The 24845-nt window shown below is 33.7% G+C and overlaps 7 protein-coding genes across 7 annotated transcripts; 4 read left to right on the forward strand and 3 right to left on the reverse strand.

The window, feature by feature from the left end:
* Positions 1-150: 150 nt before the first annotated feature.
* Positions 151-2908, forward strand: MONOS_10464 (putative protein of unknown function (DUF4200); the record flags this gene model as incomplete). The annotated part of the gene is made up of 9 exons (XM_067862917.1): positions 151-177; positions 259-376; positions 422-572; positions 629-818; positions 902-1806; positions 1988-2086; positions 2275-2497; positions 2605-2724; positions 2792-2908. 9 exons carry the CDS (start codon positions 151-153, stop codon positions 2906-2908), a joined length of 1950 nt encoding a protein of 649 aa, XP_067731082.1.
* Positions 2909-2945: 37 nt separating this feature from the next.
* MONOS_10463 (uncharacterized protein) lies at positions 2946-4717 on the forward strand. The gene is made up of 3 exons (XM_067862916.1): positions 2946-3035; positions 3094-3145; positions 3283-4717. The coding sequence occupies exons 2-3, from the start codon at positions 3097-3099 to the stop codon at positions 4503-4505; spliced, it is 1272 nt and encodes a 423-aa protein (XP_067731083.1). The 5' UTR covers positions 2946-3035; positions 3094-3096; the 3' UTR covers positions 4506-4717.
* A 1-nt stretch (position 4718) lies between these two features.
* Positions 4719-5881, reverse strand: MONOS_10462 (putative Peptidylprolyl isomerase D; the record flags this gene model as incomplete). The annotated part of the gene is made up of 1 exon (XM_067862915.1): positions 4719-5881. The coding sequence occupies one exon, from the start codon at positions 5879-5881 to the stop codon at positions 4838-4840; it is 1044 nt and encodes a 347-aa protein (XP_067731084.1). The 3' UTR covers positions 4719-4837.
* A 666-nt stretch (positions 5882-6547) lies between these two features.
* On the forward strand, positions 6548-7209 carry MONOS_10461 (uncharacterized protein; the record flags this gene model as incomplete). Its single annotated transcript, XM_067862914.1, has 3 exons — positions 6548-6639; positions 6839-7009; positions 7113-7209. 3 exons carry the CDS (start codon positions 6548-6550, stop codon positions 7207-7209), a joined length of 360 nt encoding a protein of 119 aa, XP_067731085.1.
* A 49-nt stretch (positions 7210-7258) lies between these two features.
* MONOS_10460 (uncharacterized protein) lies at positions 7259-7540 on the reverse strand (the record flags this gene model as incomplete). Its single annotated transcript, XM_067862913.1, has 1 exon — positions 7259-7540. The coding sequence occupies one exon, from the start codon at positions 7538-7540 to the stop codon at positions 7259-7261; it is 282 nt and encodes a 93-aa protein (XP_067731086.1).
* Positions 7541-11833: 4293 nt separating this feature from the next.
* On the reverse strand, positions 11834-13444 carry MONOS_10459 (uncharacterized protein; the record flags this gene model as incomplete). The annotated part of the gene is made up of 4 exons (XM_067862911.1): positions 13371-13444; positions 13226-13296; positions 12659-13152; positions 11834-12598 (listed from the first exon to the last, which is right to left on the reverse strand). Exons 2-4 carry the CDS (start codon positions 13293-13295, stop codon positions 11834-11836), a joined length of 1329 nt encoding a protein of 442 aa, XP_067731087.1. The 5' UTR covers position 13296; positions 13371-13444.
* A 7341-nt stretch (positions 13445-20785) lies between these two features.
* Positions 20786-21304, forward strand: MONOS_10458 (uncharacterized protein; the record flags this gene model as incomplete). Its single annotated transcript, XM_067862910.1, has 1 exon — positions 20786-21304. The coding sequence occupies one exon, from the start codon at positions 20786-20788 to the stop codon at positions 21302-21304; it is 519 nt and encodes a 172-aa protein (XP_067731088.1).
* Positions 21305-24845: the final 3541 nt, after the last annotated feature.

Genomic DNA, 24845 nt, shown 5'->3' on the forward strand with positions numbered 1-24845 from the left:
AACTATTGTGTTTGTCTAACAACAAAGATTTCAAAATAAAGAAAATGAGTTTTCGTTTTTATAATAATTTATTTTTTGTAAATGAAATTTAGAAAGCGTGAAGAGAACCCCTTCCATGTTCCAAAAGGAAGTAAGGCATTTGATATCGTTATGGAAGAAGAAAAGAAAAAAGCCGAGGTACAATCAATATTTTAATAAGAAATAAATATCATTAATTGATTTTTATTGTCTGAACTTGTTTGATGATGTATTTATTAGGAAAAGGCTCGTTTACGTAAACAAGGAGCAACAGCAATACCAAGTCGTTTTGAAAGAGTATCACGAAGAGAGCTCGTAGGAGAGCAAGTGAATACAAAAGTTCGCGCATATAATCCACGTATGATTATTCTTACGTTATATGAAGTACTTATTAATCATTAAGCAATTTTTCGAACGAGGGAGCCGAGAGAAGGGATGCGAGATTTTATTCAAAAAAAGAGAGAAATGTTTATCGTTGGCATGCTAATAAAGGAGAAAGAAGAGGAAATACGAAAAATGAAAAAAGAATGCGAAAGAGAAGAAGAGAAACTTAGGTATGATTACTCAATTTAGAATTTAAAATTATTTTTTGAAAATTATAATTTTTTAGAATTGAATTCGAGCAGTTAGAGCAAGCCAAACAGGAGCATGATCGGCAGGTTCAGCTTGCACATCAACAATCACAAGAGCAAAGCCGAAAAGCCGAAAAGGAAGCCGAAGAGCAGGCAAAGAAAAATCAAGAATTGAAAAGATTAGAGCAACAAATAGCCAAAATACAAGCAGATTTGGATAAATTACGAGTATGAATCGAATATTGTGGATTTATGTTTATTTAATGTTATTTTCAATTGTGTTTATTCAAATTACAATTTTTATTTTTCAGGATAAAAAACAAGAGCACAAAGGATACAAACTGTTTTTGGATAAGCTGATTGAGCCAGATGTGCTGGAAGAGAGGCTGAAAGAAGAGAAGAGGCGGAAAGAGGAGCGGAAAAAGAAGCATGCGGAGCTGCTGGCGCAGGCAGAGGACATTGCCATCCGCATTGACCGCATCCAAAGAGACCTGCCAGAAGAAGGACCGACTTCGATTGAGCTGTCCAGCGTTGCCTCATCGCAGCATCTCACACAGAAGGAGCTGAGCCACTCGGCTTCCACACAAATCACAACGGTTGATTCAAACACTTCTTCTTCTTCTTCTTCTTCTTCAGCCACGTCTTTCACATCATCGCCTTCTTCTTCCAACTTAGCAACATCTCACCTCACATCCTCATCTGCTTCATCTTCCTCCTCTTCCTCTTCTTCTTCTGAGGCAGCAGGCTCTTCTGCTTCATGGTCAGTCACTGGCGGTGCGCCTTCTTATGCTCCCCGCCAATCATCGCTTGCAACAGGCAAAGCGGAAAGCGACAAAGAAAAAGCGAAGAGAACAGAAAAAGAGAAGCTGCGTGCGAAGGAGAAAGAGGCAGCGATTGTTGAGGAAAGCGAAGAGAACGAGGGCGAGGCGGTGGATGAGGAAGCAGAGCAGCGGGAGATGGTGCGGATCGCTGAGAAGAACAAGCGGATCACGGCGCTGGAGGAAGAGAGGAGCCGAATTCTGAGGGAGGCTGACAGGTGTCTGATGGTGTCGGCGAAGGAGGAGTACAACTGGATGTTCTTCAAAGAGACGTCGAAGGTGAACGACGTGCTGTCGAAGCTGAAGGACGACAATCTGTTTTTGACTGAGATGAGCCAGGACGAGGAAGAAGAGCTGGACAGGCTCCAGCAGAGGCAGCAGGCGGAGGCTGAAAAGATGTATGCTGCTATGCGTGTTATATACCATTTTGTGCTTATTTTTGTGTTGTCGAAAAATATTTTCCTTCTTTTTTTCAAAAAAAATTGTGGAAAAAAAATGATTTTTCTGAATTTCCTTTTTATTTAATGTTTGAAATCATCTATTGTTTGTTTTGCCTATCTTTTTCTTTTTTCCTGTCAGTGCTGTTCAACTTGAAGAATTAGAGGCACACAGCGCGCAGTTAGACCAACAAATCCAAAAGGAGGAAGAAAGAATGGCTTCGATGTCCTTCTCACTTGAGTTTGCTTCTATCTTTCTGATTTAAAAATCATTTATTGTTATTATTATTGTTATTATTATTCGAAATGTGTTTTTCTTTTTTATGGTTTCACTCTTGTTGTGATACAACTGTCTATCTTTTGGTCTCTGTATTTCTTTCTTTCTCTTTCTCTGTCTCTGTCTCTGTCTCTATCTCTCCAAATTATCAGATCCCGTTCATCGTCTTCTTCTTCTTCATCTACTTCTGAGCTGTCGCAGCTGGCTGAGGAAATCCATTCTGTGTACACAGAACTGAAAGTGGACGACAGAAGCTTTTCTTCGTCTTCTCCTTTGCTTGTGCTATCTGCAATTGAAAAGCGTCTTCTGTTTCTGCTGCAAAAAGTGGACATGCTAATGCGGCTGGACCAAGACATGGTAACTGCCTCTCTGAAGGTATTAACTATCTTTTATTATTTATTTATTTATTTATTTATTTTTATTTTATTTTATTTTATTTTATTTTATTTTATTTTTTTTTTTTTTTTTGCCTTTTGTGTTAGAAAAAAACTCAAATGCGATTTGCTGAAAACAGAGCTACACAGGCTGCTGAGATTGAAAAGAAGAATAAGGAGAGGAATATGGCAGCGTTAAAAAGATCTACTGGACCAACTGTAAAACATGTGTGCTTTGCTTTTTAAAGAAACGTTTTATTCGATTTGACTTAAAAAATACATTTTTTTATTACAGGTTGGAAGGCCAATGTTCTACAGATCCCCAATGCCAAAAGTTAAAAAAGATGAAGTAAAAGAAACGAAACAACTATCTGATGAAGATGCCGAACTTATAGAATTTTTTACTGAATAAATTATAATTTAACATTTCAATTAAGATCATCTCCCTTAGTTATATTTTATTTCTTTAAATTTTGTAATTTTGTAATAATAGCGTTATAATTCGTATTATTCAGCGTATTGCTGCAGTTTAATTTTATGTTTGTGAAGCATTTTCTTTTTTAATTGAGGATATAAACGATATTTACTCTTCAATAGAATATGTCAGATCGCACTCCGAAATCACGTCTTGAAACTTTGCTTGACGAAAGTATGACATTATAAATAAATAAAATTTATTAAGTGAAAATGAATATTTCAATTTCTTTATATATCTTTTTGTTTGTTTTGTGTTTTTTCGATTTGACATAAATTTATTTTGTTTCATCATGAATTTTAATTCTTCAGGTCAACTTCCGCAAAGCAATCCTCTAACACCTTATCAAGAGACTCCAGCATCTGCTAGAAATATTACAGAGCTTAATGATGGAGAACGAACCCCTGTTTCAACCCCACAAACAAATCAGCTTCACGTCACTCCACCTCATCTTTCACTTCCTCTTCCCCCTCCACCTCCAAGTATGTCTCAGCAAGATACTCCAGTTAAATATTATGGAGCAATGGTATCGACTGTTTCAACTTTTCAAGCACCTCAATTCAGATCACCATTTCCACCTCAGCAATCGCAATCACTTTCTCAATCTTCAATTGATGATCAATCATTAGATGAAATAGATGATGAAGATGTTGAAATGGCAAGGCAACAGCAGAATGAACAATCTTCTCAGCCTTTGATCCTGCAATCTACTGATTCATTACAACAGGTTGGAAGCATTGTAACTTCGCAATCTCCACTTTCACCTGCTAACATAGCACAAACTCAACAAATGGAAACTTCTCCTGAGAGAATACCCCGACAGTCAGTTGTAACTCCTGCTACAACAAGGTCAGATAGGCGTGCGTCAGATACAATCCCTTCACCAATTACAATGATTTCATTTAGCGATGATCAGGAACCAGAAGAAAATGAAGAAGAGCCTGATGCAAAAAAAAATGTTGGCGAACCTGATTTGCCAAATAATAATAATAATTTTGAAACAGTTGAACGTGGAAGACTTGATGTTGAATCTGATAATGAAGACATAACCACAGAAAAAATAAAACGAAAATCATTATCTATCCGCCCTATTTACAAGCCTAAGTCAGGAACAATACCACTTCTGAGGATAACGACAATATTCAAGCGTTATGCAACTGTAGACGTGCAGCAAAAAGTACTCCCGCGTATTGGAACATCCTTCTTTGATTTTTTGCGATTTATGTCTGACTCCTTTGCGAGAGCAAGAGTTGGCTCCACTTCTTCATTAATGTCTGTTAATGATTTTAGCACGCAGCCAGAACTGGCACTCAATCGCACAAAGCGCCGACAAAATAAAGCAGTGAAACGCAGAGGAACAGGCCATCCAGCTGTTAGTCAGGAGATTACAGTATCAGTGGAGGATGTAATGGAGTTTTTGGTTCACAATGATTTCATTGATCCAAAGAGGGTTTTGATATTTGGCAAGAAGCCAACATTGGAGGAAGTGTATAAAAATGAGGTAAGAAAGAATCTTCCGCGAGAATGGTGGTGAAATGCGAAACACATGTCATCATATCATCTACATTATTACTTTCAAGTTTAACTCTTTTCCCCTAAACTTGTTTTATTGTGATCAAATTATTGATTGATTTTTTTCCAAACTTGTTATTATTGTTCATTTCAACAATTGTGCTTTGTGCATAGAAATTTTCTTTTATTTTCAATTTTTACCGCAACAATATCAAAAAAAACTATGAGAAAAAATGATGGATTTTGATGTTATGAATGTTTAACGAAAATATTTAATGTGTAAAACGTAAAAACTATATGAAACGGAAAAATGTAATTCTACCACTTTTCTATAAACATTAAAAAACCTGTAAATCATTCTGCTTTGTTGTCCTTCTTTTCTGATTGTTCTTCAGCTGCCATACGCTGGAAGATGCCTCCAAACATTTTCTTTTCTCTTTCTTTTTCGGCTTCTATTGCCTTTTTTGATTTTTCAAGCCACTGTTTCAAATTCAAATCGTTTGGAGACAATTTTAATCCATCTTCAAAAGCTTTCTTTGCTTCAACAAATTCCCTCAGGCCCATCCTTCCTTGACCGATTCTGAAATACGCTTTGGGGTTGCGATCGTCCATTTTAAGTGACTCAACTGCTTCTATAACGGCTCGGTTGTATTCTGGAGGATCAATTTTCAAGCAACATAAAGATAAGTTTAAGTGAAGGGCAGAAGCAATCGAAGAAATTTGTGGTCGAATCGCCTTTTTTCTGGAATAAAGATGACCCACATAAACAAGCCCTCGTTCGTATTCATTATAAGCCTTTTTCCATTTCCCGCTATTTGCATATTCATTCCCTGCAATCTTTCGTTTGGTGGCATATTCAATTTTCTCTTCATCTGTCCAGGGCTCGCTTTCTTTATCTAATAATTCTACTTTAAAATGGAGATTCGCATCTGGTGGAATTCGAGGTGGTTGACCAGGTTTTCCATAAGCAAACTGAGATGCAATTTTAAACTCAGAAATTTCTCCAACTTTCATGCTTCCTATTGCGATATCCCATCCTTTAATTACTTCCCCTATTGCAAGACGAAAAACAAATGGACTATTTCTATCCTGGTTTTCATCAAATACTGTTCCATCTTCAAGAGTTCCGGTGTAAAGAACCCGAACCTTACTGCGACGAGATGGGCGTTCTCCTTCTCCTTCTTTAATTATCTTTTTTAAAACCATATTAGGGCATTCGTTTTTGATATCAATCCAACCATTTTCAAGAATTTTTTCAGTTCCTGGAAGGTACTCTTTTGGATCTTCTCCTTCATTATCGAAATCACTGTAAAAAGAACTTGTAGAATCCGTATCTGAATCACAAAATTCTTCAAAATTGTTTGTTTCTTCTTCTTTCGAAATTTCCATATTATTCATCAACAGAAAACGAAAAAACAAAAGAAAATGTTAATATTATTTAATGTGGTATTGATCAAAACACATTCAACAAAAAAGTTTAATATATTAAAAATATTATCAGAAAATGAATTTTTTCAACAAAAAGGGAATTTATGAAGCATTACATTATTGACAAAAGTGAATTTGTTGAAAGCAAATGAAGTCAAAACCTGAAACTCGAATTGAAATTCATATACAAATTTTCATTATTGATTATAAATGTCGTTACTACCTGAGAATTATAACTGTGAAACATTGAAAGCAGTTTACGAAAAATAAATGCATTTTATTCTTCGTTTGAGCATTTAATAATGCAATCTGAACTTATCTATTTGCAAATATTTGTAAAATCGTTTATTTAACCGCTAAATATTTTTCATTTCTATTCATTTGATGCTTCGTTTGTTGCCATTCTTGTTTTCAACTCTCATCCTTTAATAATTACATTCAATTCATTGCATCTTCTTCTTTAAACATATCAACATCATATCATTTAACTTCTTTAATTCATTATTCATTTCATTTGATGAATTTCTTCATTTTTAACATAAGCATCAGAGGTTGTAAGAGAAAAGAAATGGAAACGAAGAAATCGCATAAATAAATGATGCTTCATCCAGAAATAGAAAATGCATCGGGTTGTGAATGAGAAATGAAAACAGGCAACAATCCTTACCAAAAATCAATTACGTTACCTTTCATCTGGATTTGGTACTTAGCGGTCTTCAGCCTTTAAGGTTTGAGCTGCAAACATTTGAGTTTTAATTGTGGTTCATCCTGGAGATTGAAGGTTGACATGTATTTTTCTTTCTTTTTTTCCCAACAAAATGAGTTGCAAACAGCCCTTGCTGCATTTTCCATTTCTGAATTGATCTTTTAATCTGCCCCTCATTAAATTCTTCTGATATTGTATCAGAACGTTAATTCTATCATCAGCAGCATAGCTTCTTCTTCTTCTTCTCATTTCAACTCCTCACCTGAAGAAACTCTGTTCCATCTGTTCCCATCACTCGAGAATGGCGAGCTTTCGCTGCTGGTTGATCTTTCTGATCTGAATGTGGATGTTGCGTTTGTGTCGCTGGTGGAGCTGCAGGCAGAAGTGGTGGGGTATCTGAGAAAGCTTCTCGCTTCCATCGAAGTACAGCATTCTTCTCCTTTCTCAGCACTTTTTGTATTCTTCGTCTACTTCATCGCGGTTTGTTCGAAACAGAAGCAAAGAGAAGGAAGCACGAGGAGATGATAGGCCATTGTTATTCTCATCGAGAGTGCCTGCAATTGATCCTTCGGATGCCCTAGCTGTGGAGTAGTCATACACATCTGCAGCAACGATGGACAACATCGAGAGGCGGCTACGGGTTATGGTACCAGAGGCGTCTGGGGTGCATGCGTAGCACATGCCTCTGTCGCTGAAACTGCTGTGTGGATATGTTGTGGCGCGGCAGGCGGTGCTGTATAGGGGTGTTGTGTATGCCTACGACGAAGCACTTTCGACAAAGCTCTTAATTCTACTGGTGATGCAGCTTCCATCGCTTGAATCAATTTAAGGAACGAAGTCGGGGAGTTAACAGATCTTTGCTGCGGCGGATGTGAATGCGTTCCTGTCGATCTACGATCTGTTTGACCTATCGCTACTGCCATCTGCGATAGCACGGCTGGTGATTAATTCGCAGCATTCGAGGCGTGTGGTGATGAAGTTGGATGACGAAGTAATGCAGCGAGGGGTTGCGGTGTGTGATGTTGGGGAGATTGTGGAGAAGGCGCCTTTAACAAATGGGAAGAGGGAAATTTATTTATTTTTTCGCCAGCAGCGTTAGAGCATGCAAAGCTGGAGGAGCGAGAAGAGGAAGAGGAAGGAAATGCACCAGAGATGATGCAGTATATTGAGCCACAACAAAGATGATTGCGTTCTGAATGAGAATGATCAGTTAGTTTATCAGCTCCGATAAACGAGTCGCTTCTCCAAAATGCCCTTAACAAATAAGACAAACAAACTGCAATTTCTCTTTCAAGCTAATGTCAAGCATTGACAGGCTATGCAACATACAAAATAGATGGCAGAAGCCACGAATATCATCGTTGGATGCAATCCAAACAAGGATAATCTCAAAACTTATGGTTCTTTTGAAAAAGGAAAAAAAGGTTTCTCTCCATGACATTCCTGTTCATGATCAATCTGTATTCATTCAAATATCACCTTTAAATAAAAATGAATGAAAATAAAAGTCAAAATATCTTTTTGGTCTAAAAATATTTTCCCATCTCCAGTGCACTCGAAATCATGAAATCTGCAGGCTTTCTTGTTCTCCAAAATTGCCTCTCTCCTTCCTCAAAAGATTGACAACTGTACAACAAATGGCTGATGCATAATGTCATCGAACGCAGAGAATCCATTGTGAAGCTGGCCGTGATATCAGATGAAAATACACATTCTCCAAATAAACAAGAAATGTACTCTTTTTCAAAGACTTATTCAACGATATGTCTTTGCTGATAGCTTTCCAACGGGCTTTGTGCAAAATGCAAATGAGATTGTTGTTAAGGCCTGCTGAGTGCTTCGTTCAACTCGCTTCCTCCATTGTTCAATCCCCAAATTCCCTTTCCTTTTCCCAAAACCAACCTTCCCCAAAATAAATCACTGAAAACAAGTCCTGCGCAAAAGATATGCCAAGAACACTGCACTTCCCTGAAATGAACAAGCAGTTCAATTCTATCTTTCTGGCATTCAACTCGCTTTTTCTGCATCTTGCTTGGATAATTTTTCACTCAAAATATCGCAGCCGGTGTTGCATAATGTATTTTGCAATTTTTAACCAAGTTCAAATTTCATGCAACTTCCTCCACCAATTCACTTTTCGCAAACAATCAATGCATACAGCCACTCGCTCCTCCATCTGCAAGCAAAATCCCTGTTCTTCTATGGCGATATAACTTGCATGCGTGCATCTGTGGGTTTACCATCTAGCAGCTCAAATATACTCTGAATGCTGCAAATCATCAATAAAAAATCTCCATTTATAAAATTACAGGTTGTTAACCCTTATTAATTTGCTCGATAAGGAGATTTTTATTTCAAAGATTTTCTTGTTTTGATGCAAAAATCACAAATGGCAAAACAGGTTTAGAATCCTGTGTTATTTTAATTTTTCAATTTTTTGTTTTTAATTCTTTTGATTCGAATATTCGACGAATCAATCGAAAATGTATTTCTCATAATTTTAAATTTATTTTGCTGTGTGCAGTATTCTTCAAAGAAACAAATTTTTTGGGGTTTGCTGGAGTTTGTAAGAAACGAATGGTTTAAAAATAAATGCTTCTTTTATCTCTTTTGATTTAACCAAATTTTTAGAAAATTTGTTGCAATTGGAAAATTGCGATAAAGAAGTGCAAAAGCAGAAGATAGAAGAAATGAATAATATGATCAATGAAATGAATGAAGAAGAATTTGAATTCGTTTTCACAATAAGAATGTTCAATAAAATAGACAAAATGATTGAAGAAAAGAAATTATCATTTGAAAATGCCATTAGGTTGTTAAAGCATGTTGGATTTTGTAAAGTTCTTTTGAACTTGTGGAGTTGTAGCTTTTATAATTCCTTGTTACGCGGAAGATTTGAGAAAATGATAGTTGATGAAGATGAGAAAATAGAAAAGAACGAAAAGCTTTTGGCTGATCTTTGCGAATGCAATCTTTGTTTCAGCTTCGTATTGTCATTGAAGTTGATATCAATTTGTGTGCCTTGTCTTTTGAAAGTTGCCTCGAAGAAAGAGGAAAACAAGGAGACTCAGAAAGAAGCGGAAATGGCGTTGTTGGCTTTAAATTTAATACATAAACATGAGGCATTTTTGTTCTTCTTCCTTTTTAATGTTTTTGCTTTTATTTCTGATTTTTTAAGTAGGGTTTTGATGAAAAACAGTATTATAATGAATTCAATGAAATCATCCGATATCATCAGGAACATCACAATTTAACTCAACTTGCTTATCTCTCTGCTTGGAATTTTTTAATAGACAGAATTTACAACAATGGATCATTGGAAATAATTATTGCAAATGATCAGCATTTAGCGAGAGAAGCAGCAAGAGAATTGGAAGAGCTGAAAAGAAATGTGGATTGGAACAGAAAAAAGGGAGAGGAAAGAGGAAAGGAAGCGAAAGAAGAATTAGCATTGACGAGATGGCTCGAAACATTGAATTCTTATTTTTTCAATTGTCAATTGAGGAATGAAGAATATGTTGGTCTTTTCAGCAGCATTGTTCGGGTACATCGAACAGCAAGAGAAAATTACAAAGAAATCAGCGATTTGTGCATTTGTTCATTTAGAAAAGCAGCAAAAAGCAATGGTGTGCAAGTTGAAGACTTACTGAAAGGAAAGGCAATTGATGCTGTTTTGGAAGAGATTCATCGATCAACACTGGATGACGAAATAACAATTGAATGCTTGCAATTCTTTATGAATATTTCAAAAAGACTGAAAGACGAGGAGAAAGATGAAATGGAAAAAGATGAAAGAAAGGCAACGAAAAGGAAGGTTTTTGATAAGATGGAAGAAGAAGGATACGAAGAAGTTATCACAAGCTTTCGTGAAATTTTTAATTTTCTCAACAAAAAATATTATTGTCAATTATCGTTGAATATTTCTGGTTATTTGGAGCATCCGTAAGGCAAATGTTCCCCACAATTCGGATGTTGAAAGCAACACAGAAAAGCTGATGAAGAATGGAATGAAAAAAGAGATTCAGAAGATTCAGATAAAGACACATGAGCAAATGAAAAGGCAAATGAAAAAAGAAGAGAAGGGAAAAGAGAAGGGAAAAGATTTCGCATCGAATCAACATTTTCAGTTGAACACGAAGAATTTGAATAAATAAATAAATAAATAAATAAATTAAAAAAAAAATTAAAAAAAAAAAAAAAAATACCTCTTTTATTTCTTTCAATCGTCTCATTTTCTTCTTCCATTTCGACTTCACTCACACACTCCCTCATTCACTCGTACATTCACACAGCATCTGTCTTCATTTCAACATTTGTGATCTTCCTTTTCTTCTTCTTCTTCTTCTTCTTCTTCTTCAACTTTCTGTTTCGACAAAGAAGACAACACACAACTCAGATGAATTGGGATTGAGTCACTTTCAGATGATGGATAGAATGGAAGTGAAGGGCAATGAAACAAAAATTGAATGAATTTCAATTGAAGATTTCTGAGCAAAAGAGAAAGGAAAACAGAGATAGAATTTAATTGAGGTTGACTTGTTTCAGCCAAGCAGTTTTTGAATAAGATTTTCATTCTTCTTCTTCGTCGTCAGATTTATTGCTGTTTTATTTTGAACAAAAGAAGTTGATAACAGGTTTCTTCAACAAACATTTCTTTCTTTTTTATTTCTTTTTTTTTTTTCTCGAGAAATAGCATTTCATTCTTCTCCTTCGTCTTCTCTTGTTCATTGAAAATATAATCAGAAAGAGAACAAGTTAAAGAGTTCAGAGGCTTCAAGAGGCAAAAACTAAACAATTGAACACATTTAAATAAAAATGAATCTTGTTGATGAAGATGGAGGGCATTAATCTATTCAACGAAGATTCTTGATGGAACAAATTGATAAGAAAAGAAATTCTATTTTTTCTTTTTCTTTCCTTTTTTTTTGAAAAAGGAAAGAAAAATATTTTTCATAACATTTCAATTTTTGTTTTCCTCCCATTTTGTGAAATGAATTTAAAAAAGATTGTCAAATTCTGGAATTACAAATAATAAAAAAGGAAAACAGAAAAACAGAAAAACAGAAAAACAGAAAAACAGAAAAGCAGAAAAACAGAAAAACAGAAAAACAGAAAAACAGAAAAACAGAAAAACAGAAAAACAGAAAAACAGAAAAACAGAAAAACAGAAAAACAGAAAAACATGATTTTTGAGATACTAAATGAGTTTCGTTGTCTCAAATATTTATAAAATAATAAGAAATATTCGATGATATTTGTGTGAAACGTTCTTCATTTAGAAAATCGAATATTTCATGAAAGCTTGTGATGGCTTCTTCGTATCCTTCTTCTTCCATCTTTTCAAACAACTTCATTTTCATTGCCTTTCTTTTCCTTTCGTCCGTTTCGCCATCAGTCTTTTCTTTCAATCTTCTTGAAACTTTCATAAAAAATATTAAGCTGTCATGTGCAATTTTGTCATCCAGTGTTGATCGATGAATCTCCTCCAAAACAGCATCAAACGCCTCACCTTTCAGTAAGTTTTCAACTTTCACATTTCTATTTTCAGCTGCTGTCCTTAGAGAATAAATGCACAGATAGCTAATTTCACTGTGATTGTCTCTTGATGCTCGATATACCTGGACAATGCTGCTAATAAGCCCAACAAATTCTTCATTCCACAATGTGCGTTGCCTTAAGAACTCATAAATTACGTCAAGCCATCTAATTATTATTTTTGCTCTTTTCTTTTCTCTTTTGCAAATTTCATCTCCTTTTCTCGTCCAATCCACACATCTAACTAACTCTTCCAGTTCTCTTGCCGCTTCTCTCGCAAAATGCAGCTCATTCACAATCATTTCTTCCAAGCTTTCATCGTTGTAAACTCTTTTTATCAAAAACTTCCAAGCCGACTGATAGGCAAGATGAGTGAGGTTTCGATGCTCTTGATGATGCTGCATGATTTCTAACATTTCCTTCAAATACTGATTTTTTCCTATTTTCTAATTAAAAATATAATGGGGAAAATCTATGAAAAGAAAATTAAATAGAAATATTCACACATAATACTCAGTATTGCTAAGAGCCAATAATGCCATTTCCACTTCTTTCTGAACTTCCACGTTTTCCTCTTTGTTTGATGAAGCTTTCAGAAGGCAAGACACACAAATCGAAAGAACTTCACCTGAGAAGTAGTAGCTCAGTGAAAAATAGCACTCACAAAGATCAACAAAAAGATTCTCATCTTTCTCTTCTTTCTTCTTCTCATTTTCATCAATCAACATTTCTTCAATTCTTTTGATCAACAAAGATTCTAAAAACCCATCCGACCATCCACTTTTCAACTCTATACAATATCCAACATGCTTCAATAAAAGGCACACATTCCTCATTGACAGTTTCTCTTCCTCAATCATTTTGTTCATTCTATTGAACAGCCCTGTCGTAAACGCAGAATTGAATTCTTCTCTGCCCATCTCCTCTACAAGCCCACTCATTTTAAGGACTTTCTGTTTTTGATCTTCCTCGTTGCAATCTTCCAGTTCACAAAACAATTCTGAAAAGATTTGAAAATTTTATCAAAATACCAAATATCACAACATTCAAATCAAAAGTGAAGATGAACAAACTCAAAATCTTATGCGCAATCGGCGATTCTTGGATTCCATCTTCTGTTTCATCATCAGAGCCCGCTTTCATTCTAATTGCCAAAACGTCATGTTCAGTTTGCATGGCAAAGTTCTTCAAAAAGAAGGAAAATAAATAAGCGCAAACGATGCGTTTTCTTCGGAAAACGAAGCGGGAGAAGAGCTAACCTCATGTGTTTTTAGGGAAGAACAGGAAAAAAACTTGCCCATTGATCAATTTACCTTAATATTAAATGCAATCATCTTTTTCATTTTTTCAAAAAGATTTCATGTATCAAAAAGTTCAAAAAGTCATTCTGAAGTTAATTTTTTGTTGTCCCTCATGAAAAGATAATTTATATCTTGTTTTTGTTTGTGAAAGGAAAAAACAAATAGTTTTTTATTGAGAGCCGGTTGGAAAAAACGCTTCTCAAAAATGGAAACAGTAATGGAAATTGAAAGGACACTGAAAACAAATATATATATATATATTTCCTTGCAAATGGGTGATTGTTTTTGAAAATATCTTTTTTCTTACTAAAATTTCGGTTCGAAAATTTGACTTGAATATCAACAAAAGAACATTGGAAATGGAAAAAACATATTAAAGAAATCATCATCTTTATTTGAGAAAAAACACAAATTGTTAACACAGTCGTCATGAATTGTGCATTTAAATGGGTGATTATTTTTGAAATCAAATTTTTTCAATCAAAATTTTTATTTTTTAAAAATGATCTTGAATATTATCAATAGAACATTGAAAAGTGAAAAGGCTTTTTGAATTCATTTAAATCTTTGATTCCGAAAGACCATTTGAATTTAAAAACAGTTATCATGCTTTTTCACTTTTGAATAAAAATTTTCTTTTAAAAAACTGACAATCTTTGAAAACCGACACCCCGAAAAAAGTTATGATTTCAAAAATAATCACCCAAATGAATCATAAATAATTCTGTAAAATGACTTTGAAATAATTAAAAAGATTTGCAACAAAAGTCTAAAATCGTTTCGAAATTTTCAAAATATGATTGTCGATGAAGATAAAAAGAAAGGAAGAAACCTTGAAAGTGCAGAACAAAATAAAAAAAGCTACTTTTTATAAGACTAAGATGTTGATAGCAAAATGAAACTATTAAAATTTTTCTTCTTATATTTTCGTCTGCGATTCAATATTTTTTCTACAAATCGAAATGAATACCGTGAATTGGTAATAAGGTTGATACAGAAAGGCTCGGATCTTATCACATTAAACACAATCACAAAAAGTGGCACAAAATTCGATGTGATTGAAACTAATTTTGATTGTTTCACTTCTTTATCCTTCATCTTTGATATCACAGTTATAGATATTGTTCATTAGCTATCGATCCATCTCGATGAAGTCAATCAATAACTCCTTCTTTATTGAACTTCACTGAAAATCTAGTTATGATAAATCCAGAAGAGTATCAGCAATAACTCTCGATCTCTATGTTATTATCATCACCTATTCCAACTTATTATCCAAGATGATAACAATCACCAGATATACATAAATCGATAATATTAATTGACTTAATCGAGATGGATCTATAGCTGAAATACCATATCTGGGTGATAATTTTTGAAATCATAACTTTTTTCGTGGTGTACACAATTATAAGAGTTTTATGAATTCGAAAATAATACTTTTGTTGAAATGTTAAATTCATTTTATTGAATCAAAAAGAACACTTTGATGTGAAAGAAAGTCAGAAATAATTTTCGTTGAAGCCATTTCTTATTTGTGTTCATCGTCATTAATTCAAAACAAAAAATTGAAACCGAAATTTTTCTTCAAGAAAATATGATTTCAAAAATAATCACCCATCTCTTATATGAAAATTATTGCAAATTTTCATTTCTTTTTTCTTAAGCAATTATCATTAAAAAAATTTTTTTCCATTTTTTTGAAATGATTCGAGAAATTATTTAATAAAAACTTCGGAACCAACAAGTTACACTTTACCGAGGATACTTTTATTTATACTTTAAATAATGCATTGCTTTAATAAATAAATCAAAAAATCGGTAAGAGTGGACTCGACCGACACCATATAATTAATAAACATAATCATTTCCCCAACATATTAAATGATAACTATTTTATATGGGTTAAAATATTTGACTTCATGCATTTTCATTGAAAAATTATGTACTTTTCATTGATTTTTTGAGATTAAAAAACACAACAGAAATTGGTTTATTTTTTGAAATGCATGTGAGGTCACAAAACATTTTGTTATTTCATCAATAATGTTTGTTTACAGTTATGAAAATCTAATTTATTTTCAAATCTGAGAAAGCGAAATAAAGTTATAAGTGAAACAATATTTTAATGCTTTGTGCAAAAAAAGCTTGAAAGCACGTATTTTCCCCCATATATTCTAATTTTATTAAGAAAAATAACAATATTCAAATTTTAAAAATCATCTTCTTTCGGCATAGGTCTAAATTGTACCAGTAGTGAATATGATATTATTTGATGAATATTTGAAATATTATTGATTGTCATAATTAATTAACACTGTACTATCAAAAAAATTTCATAAATTTTTAATTCAAAAAGCAAACAAAAATTTTTGATCAAACCCATAAAAATACTTTCATTTTTTCATTTTTTTATTTTATGAATGTATTTGAGCTATGTTTTGATTATTAACTGCATTTATTGTTTTGTTGTTTTTTTCATTTCATCTTCTTTTTAAAGAAAAGAACAAATCAGAATATTGTTTTATATTTTCTTTGAATATTCAAATTGCAAGGTTTGAAAAGAATGCATTGAATAACATGTGAAATATCAAGACAATTTGAAAAAGTCTTCATTTATATTTAGAAATATTTTCTTACAAGAATTCAATATCACTCCGTCTTTCGAAAATGATATCCAATGCGAACTTGGCTTGTTGAAGAAGTCAACTCAGCTTTTATTCCCACTCCATTCCCATTCGCACACTCACATCCTTCAATTGTTGTATTCCACACCATAAATGTCTCTCCTCTCTTTATCCTCTTTGCCATCACCACTTCATCTCCTGTTGTCCGATTCACATTTCGTATTGTCAAATTTCCAGAAGACTTTCTCCTGATATTGATTCTGTTGATGATAGTTCAGTGAACAGAGGTCGATTCGCTTTCATATTTTTTATCTCGACATCAACCATCTTTAGCCATGAGAAGAATGTCATAAACACAGATGAACATGTCACACATTCTCCACAAACACTCTACGAGATCAAAACATCCTCCGGAGAAAGAGCCTCGCTCTCCACAGGCACCACAAATACGCTCGGTGAAGAATCTCTTGTCGCGTAGTGATCAATTCCCACATGCCCTACCGCTTGCTGCCCGCTTGCCACACTGAACAGCGTTTTTGAAGATGAAGAAAGTGAATTCGTCCCAATCACACTTACTTCCTTCCCTTTCCCCAAAACAGAAATCTTCATAAATCCAAAATTAATTGTTGCTGTCTCTTCATTGCAATGATTCCCTTCCAACAGAGAAACCACTTAACTTGTCTGTGTTCTACTCCAATTGACTGCAATGTCAATGGCATGGAATGCAGTAATCTCATCCGTTTCGCACAACTGGTCTGTGCTGCTATCCGCTCACTGCGACAAATCGGTTGAGAATCCCTCTCTTCAGCTAATCCTTCTTTTCCGTGTGCTGAACAGACCAGTTGCTTCCCGTATAATTGTATGCACAGCACGCCCTCTGTTCATCTGTGTTTGTGGTGGAGCATTATTTGAACGGATTTCCTGTGCTCAAAAAAACATTGTAATAATCTGCAAATTCTAAATCATGCCCATATGGAATATTAGCAGAGCATTTGCATTCATGAAAGAAAAGGAAATAACAATAGCACCTATCAACTAGCCCTGTTGCTTGATTTGGATCCAGTCTCATTCCCCCACCTTGTGACGAAGCTGTACAGGAGATAAACTGAATGCTCCTCATTTTGAATTGATAAGGAACAGTAGCCCAATACAGGCCTCCTTCATTTGATCCAGAAAGTGAGCATGAAGTGAAAATGCAGTCGAATACACATGCACTCTCTCCTCCTTCATTTTCTGCTTCAATGCATCCTATTCCTGAAACGTTAAAATTATTAAGATTAAGAACACCTCCATAGCTATTTGCTTTTCAATTCTGGAATTCACATCCTCTGATCTGAGCACACGTAGAAATTCAATTCACATATAACCCTCCTCCATATTGATTTTGTGCTGTACAGGCGTTGAACACATTATTTTCGATATCCACAAAATCAATTGATAGGCACATAATTCCACCTCCACAACTGAATGAAAAACAGTTATTAAACAGACAATGTGAAACAGATAGTTCTCCATTTCCCTTGCTGTACATGAAAATAGCCCCTCCACTCGATTTTCCATCAGTGCACGAGTCGCTTTCTCCTGTTGTCTTCGATCCACCCCATTCTCACCTAATTAATTATTTTTCTTCATTTATAATTTAGTTCTCTGTTAAAAACTTCTAATTATCAAGCATGCATCATTGTTCTAATATAATTTGATCACAACCAACGAAAAGCAAATTTATGAAATAAAATCATTGAAACACGAAGAAATTTATTTTATGTGAACATTAATTCGGTTATTAACAATTTAACTGTCACAATACGTTTGTAAAAATAAAAAATGAAAAAATAAAAGTGTTTTTATGGGTTTGATCATATATTTTTGTTTTATTTTTTAATAAAAGATTTTTGAAATTTTTTTGATAGTACAGTGTTAATTAATTATGACAATCAATAATATTTCAAATATTCATCAAATTATATCATATTCACTACTGGTACAATTTAGACCTATGCCCTTCTTTCTTATCATTAATTATCAAAAATAATTGGATTTTCTCGGAAAACCCAACTTTTTCACCTTTTCTTAACCCCAACATATAAAATGCGAAAACAATTAGTCGTGTAACACAAAAAAATCTTCAATTCAGAGCTTGTTAAAGAAGAGAAATAACAGAAATATAAATACAATGGGTGCGATCAAAATAGGTGTCGATTGATTCCACTTTTATCAAAAAATCAAGGTATATTCACAGAGAACGTGACAAAAAAATTTCTATGAAAAAATAAAAAAAAACACAGAAAAAAAAGAGCTTTGGAAGGAGTCGAACCCCCGACCTTTGACCAACGGAATATCAATAGTCGAGGTAGCTACCGCTTGCGCTGCTCGAGCCAAAGCCCAGCTTTGCTTTCTTATGACTCTACTTAAACCTGGCTAAACCCTAACCCTAAAAATCCAAAAAAGATCAAATTTTTTTGTGTGCTAACCCTAAATAGAAGAGCGGGAACATAACCCTAAACCCAAGATCTGTTACGCTAACTAAACCTCTGCGTCACCCTAAAAAGCAAAATCATTCGTCAGTCACTTCGTCACTCAGTTTTTTTTTTTTTTTTTTTTTTTTTTTTTTTTTTTTTTTTTTTTTTTTTTTCAAGAAATAATTGTTTGATCTTATTTTCTGCAATTGAGTATTGATTTTGAAAATGTTTCAAAAAAGAAAAAATTCATATCGAAACCCATATTTAAATAATCAAAATTCATTGTCAAACTTTTGAAAATAGAAAGCAATAAATCCTGTTGAATTTTGAAAGAACTTGTTAGGAATGTTATTTGCCAATGAAATAAATTTGAAAAACATATTTAACATCCTGGGTTCTTGTGGGAACAGTCACAATTTAAAAAGATCAATTCTGTGGGAAAAACATGATGGCATTATTCATTATCTCAGATAACAGATGTTGAAATTAATAAAAATTTGATCAAGAATTTGCTATCTCTTTATCTATCCATTTAATTGTATTTAATCGTTTTGCTTTTGTTATTAAATATCTTTCTTTTTTTGCTTTCATACATATCCTCATTGCATTGTTCTTGACTTTTTTCAGCTTTTTCTTCTTTCTATTACATCACAGCTTTTCATCAGAAGTGAACAAAACGCAATGATTGTGAAAAATGTGTTCCCTATTTAATGATTATCCATTATCATCTTTTTTAAGTTCTTTACCTCTCAGTTCTTTGACTGCTATTATTTTTCAATTAACATTCTTCTATCTTTCAGAACGAAATTCATTCATGTTGCAGAAGCACATACTCAGTCTCCTCCCCATTGAATAATGCATCTTCCACAGCAAGCCACTCTTTTTTAGCCGGGGCGATAACATTGTTTTGAAAAGTTAGCGCTCAGCACCTTCGTGAAGAGCGCCTTTGATGCAACCATGGTCTCTTCATCTGTAACAACATTCACATCAGAGCATTAACATCGAGGCAACCACTGAAGATCATTGCACTTCAATCTCCGCATCACACACATGCATAAATGAATGGCTTCGCTTGCTTCTTCCACGCAAATTCAGATTCTCATTCTTCTTTCTGTGCTCTTCATCCTCTTCGATCTTCATCAGAAAAAGCAAAAGAATTTCATTTGATATTTCTTCATCTTCTTTTCCTTCCTCAACTCCCTCCTTTTCTTTTTCTTTGTTGTTTTCTGTTTTCTTTGTTTTTTTTTTCAAATCAAATGAAATATTATTTTTGTTGGAAAATCCTCGAAATTTGATTTCTTATTGAGACATTCATCTTTCATCGCTTGTTTCATTTTAAGATTAATTAATAATTGTGTTTTTTGTTAATAATCGAAATGTCATTTGCTTCCTTATGCTTTTATTTGTTAAATGAAATAAAGTTGAAACATATTTTCAATTAGATGAAATGATTTGAAAGAAATTAAAAACAGAAGGACAAAGGAAATATTGAACATTTTTGAACATTAACAGTTTTCAGGGAATTGAATATAACATTATCTTTCAATTTTTTTCAACAAAACAAAATTTGTTGTTCCATGAATATGCGTTAACATTTCCATTTTTTCTAAAACATAAATTGAATGAAATTTTCAATCATTTTGAAATCATCTTTTATAAATATATATAAAAAAGGCGATAGGGTTTCACGCATTCACTTTCTCAATGAACACTGAAGCCTCCGTTTCTTTTGCCTCTTATCATTAACATTATCCCTATGAGATTAGAAATAATGATCATGATCTTTTATTTTCATTTTTATATATGAGGAACTTGGCGCGTTCTACACATTTGAACATAGCCTTTGTTCCAATATGCACATCATTTTATTCCTGGTTGGGTGTTATTCCTCCCTGTGATGCTGATCAATCCATGAAAGTTGACAGTTGCATTGATTTTCAACTTATCGCGAACAAGTCTTCCAAATTTCGATCGGCTTTGAAAAAGAACAAACAAGCATACTGCAAATTTAATGAGAATGAGAAGAAAAGAGGTGCGGATGCATTTTTCACTGCGATACAGACAGCTGGAGTGGAACCTTCATTCTATCGAGCAACCGAAGAGAAAGACTATTTGGGCAGCATGAAACACAACCGGCTCTTAAAATGTACCATCTCTGCGGCATCGGCAGCGACCGCATTGAATTCTGGTGAGCCACCGCGCTCTTTGCGAAAGAGGGAACAGAAGATGATTTTCCGAAGCAGGATATGATTGCTCTGGCGGAGCCGTGGAGAGAAGGCTTCGGAAAACTTGTGCCTAACGGAGCAGAAAGGTTATTTGCGAAGAAGAAAGACGGAAGCATCTTGGACGAGGTTCATCCGCTTGTTGTGAATCGGGTGTTTGCGATGCTGCAGACGAAGCGTCTTTTTCCGGTGAAGATAAACTTTGTACCTGACGTGTTGTTGTACTGCTATCCAGTCATTCTGAAGGAGAATAGCAGCCTTTTTGATTCGCTAGTGCATATGGGAAACAGTGAAGCCACGATCGATTATGTTGCACAGTCTGCGGGGTATGGGCAGAGACAAGCAGATGAGCACATTTTGGAACAAGGGGAGAGAGACAAAGAGAAAGAAGAAAACAACGAAGAAAAAAAACCCCAGTGGTTAACGATGCAATGCTTTCAGATGTGGAGCTGCTTCATGCCGCGCTGCAGCTGGGATGTCAGTACATTAAAGAGAATGCATTCAACTATTTTGGCTTTATCTGCTCGAAATACTGACTGGTGAATGTGTTTGTGCAAAGCAACTGTTTGAGGAGCAGATGCGCCTGTCGCTCAGAGAGGAAGGAGCAGCGGTGAAGCAAAGGGGAAGCATGAGAGAAGGAGGAGAAGGAGGAGAAGAAGAAGAATGCAGAATCAATTAAGATGGAAGAAATAACTTATCTTCCTCTTCTTCTTCCTCCTTTTCAGTGCAGGAAGCGCTGAGGAGCCATCTTCACTGCACTCTATCTGAATTTCTTCTGTCGAGTGTGCTTTATTCACAGGCGATGGCACAGCTTATGAGCCTGCAGAAGATATCGCCTGCGTACCACGCACTTCTGAGTGAATGTGTCAATGCTGCCTCATCTGTTGTGGCTGATAGGATGGTTGTTGACTTCATTCTCACACAGAAAAAATCCATTAAGGCTTTGGAAAGAAAGAGAAACAAGAAAGAAAAAGAGGAGGTTGATGCACCAGAAACTATTTGTGTCAAAATGTTCAATGATTGAAGAATAAATGAATGTTTTAATTTTGGTAATAAAATATGAGAAGATAGATGTTTATTCTCATGTTAGTGATAAGCCTGAAATGAAAATGAAAAGAACAAGGAGTTAAATATATCATTAAATATGCAGCAAGCAGTTCAAAGTGTCAATTGATAAACTCTGACGTCTTTCTCCCGCAATTCTTCGAGCCCTGGAAGATAATCTTTCACAAAAACATTCGCTACAAGGAGATTGGATTAGGCTGTGTGCAAATGATGAGTAAATTTTGTGAATGTCGCTTTTTCGAAACATATAAGAATAATAAATGAATGAATTATTTTCAATCACACATTTTTCGATTTCCATTTTTTCCAAAGATCTCTGAAACAACAGCAAACAACCTTCAATTATTTCTCCTTTTTCTTGACCAATAAAACTTTGAAAAGTCTCCCTAAAGCTGCAGACCATCCTCCCATACCAATCTCCAAACACTGCATCAAAATTATCGAGCATTGTTTTCTCTTCCAGTTCGAAATTATGTGAATAAATTCTTTTCACTGATCCAAATGTCCCAAGGCACATTACATCATCATTTTCAACATATTCCTCCTCCAGTTCATGAAATTCATCATTTGTTGAGCAACAACATTCTTCCTCCTCATCCATAATATTGACGCTTTTCTGTTGTTCATCAAAATTTGTCTTTTTTTCTTCTTTGGAATGATATGCATTATCATTTGGATTTCTTTCATCAAAATCTTCCATATGGGTGATTCTTTTTGAAAAGTCTCAAATGTTCAATTTTTTCAATAAATCGAAAATTTCATATTTTGCTAAATATTTTGTTAACAAAAAACAAACTTCACTTAAATGGAATCAATCACTTGATAATGTTATTTCAAACATTCTTGAGGAGATTTGAGAGCTGAAACAGAAATTTGGGCAAAATAAGAAAATTTCGATTTTTTTGAAAATTAAACATTTGTGACTTTTCAAAAAGAATAACCCATATATTCATCGTCAATTGCTTCGTTTACTGCACATAACAATCCGAATAGATCTTTGTCAAACTCTTCGTCTGATTCGTCCGCGCTGCTTTTCCATCTCCATTTATAGTTAGCTTGTTCAAAGAGTTTCAAAGAAATTCAATAAATCTATAAGAATATTATTTGAGCTTTTCTGGAAATTTTGTTGATCGAAAACAAAAGGAATCAAACAAAATGTATCATTCATTGCTAAAACTGAAATTCTTTAACTCTTTTGAGTTTCAAAAATTCGTTCTTTGCTCATTTGTGATCTTTAACGGTGTTTCTGAATAATAAATCCTTTTAAAAAACATCACTAAAGAAACAAAATGGGCAAGATCATCCAAAAAGTGTTTTATGAGGCAAACTGTGTCTGGATCTTTGATTGACAGAATTTATTTGGCACATAATTTTTTTGATCATCCATTTTCAATGTTTTTTTTCGATTTCAAAAATCTACATAAACAAACAGATTTTGAAACCACATTTGAAATCGCAAACAATATAATGAAATTGAAATTTAATAACAAATGAGAAATTTATTATCAACGTTTAAACGTCCAGAAAAAAATTTTTTTTGAAATGAATTTCAATTTTTATAAAACATAAACCAAAAATGCCGGTTTCTTTTTAAATTATTAATTATTAATCAACAAATACAAAATATCAACAATCCCTGTGAAGTTCAGTAATTTCATGATCGATGATTTGATTAACAAATTCCATATTAAAAACAATTTGTTATTGTTCTTTCAGAAAACATCTACAAAAAAATAAACGAACGCGATAAACGAAGGACGTTTTCGATAATTTGAAGATTTTAACAAAAGTGCATCTGTTCATTTTCTTCAATGATGAATAAATATGCAATGATAAAGTTTAGAAAAAAGTTTTAATTTTTTAGATATTCAAGTGTTTTTATAAAATCATGGTCTTGAAACAAAATGTTTCTTTTTCCTTTTCAATCAAGGTTTATTTGATTTGATTTGCTTATCAAATTGTTTCCTTTGATCATGGGCATTTAGAAAATATTAACCAATGAAAAGAAGCTTTTAAAACTGTTTAACTGGTATTTTATGTATTCTTGGTTGATTTATTAAAAACATATATTCACCTTGATTCTATTCTTATCTTTTTCATTTATTGAAACAGTCAATATGACAGTTTTTCGGAAATGTTTTATTGTTTTTTGTTGTAACTTGAATTGGAAATTCAAAATTCAAACTTTCGATAGAACAATGGATTTTTTTTTTTATTTGAGAGCAAAATCGAAGGAGATTTTTAGAGAAAAGATGATTGAAAAGAGAGAAGATCAATGAAATTCAGATTATTTCGAAGATTCCTTGAAATGGAACATAGCAATTGTTTATTTTTGATGAAAGGAAAATTTATTTCGAAATAAAGAAAGGATAAATGGATGAGATAAAATGAAAAAAGGATTTTTCAATTATATCTTTATTTCCGTTTAAGAAAAGGTTATTATAGAGCTTTGTGTTCAATGGATTCAAAGGTTTCTCTCACCAGAGGAAAATGCAGAAGAGCATGTGAAAGAAGATAGGAAGCTATCCGCAAAAGGAATATATGTTTCATCCGAAAACAATGCTTCAGAATGAATATGTGAAGTAGAAACGAACCGGATGAATAAGTTGGGAAACATGAGAGATGACAGCAAACTCAACATAGCATATCAATCGGAAGAATACAGCAACTCCAACCTGACTTGGCAGGTATGCAAATGTTGCACAGAAGAAACCTTCAATTCATAAGAATTGAAAAGGATTAAAGAGTGAATATGATTAAAACAATTTGAACATAAATCTGATTGAAATTGCTGTTGATTTATCAAGATGCATTAAGTCCCATTTTGCTTGTTCATCCTAAGGAATCTTTTTTTCATTAGCTTGTTCATACACATTCATAGAATCAATCCGATTTTTATTTATTTATTCATTCCGTAGCAGTTCCCTCCTTCCCTGATATCTTCAATCTTTTCACAAACAAATACAACTTTGAAGAAAGACAGAATTCATTCAAGAGACAATGCTGCAACATATTACCG

The sequence above is a fragment of the Monocercomonoides exilis genome, assembly GCF_001643675.1.
Source record: "Monocercomonoides exilis strain PA203 chromosome Unknown scaffold12-1864167, whole genome shotgun sequence".
Taxonomy (NCBI): Eukaryota; Preaxostyla; order Oxymonadida; family Polymastigidae; genus Monocercomonoides; species Monocercomonoides exilis.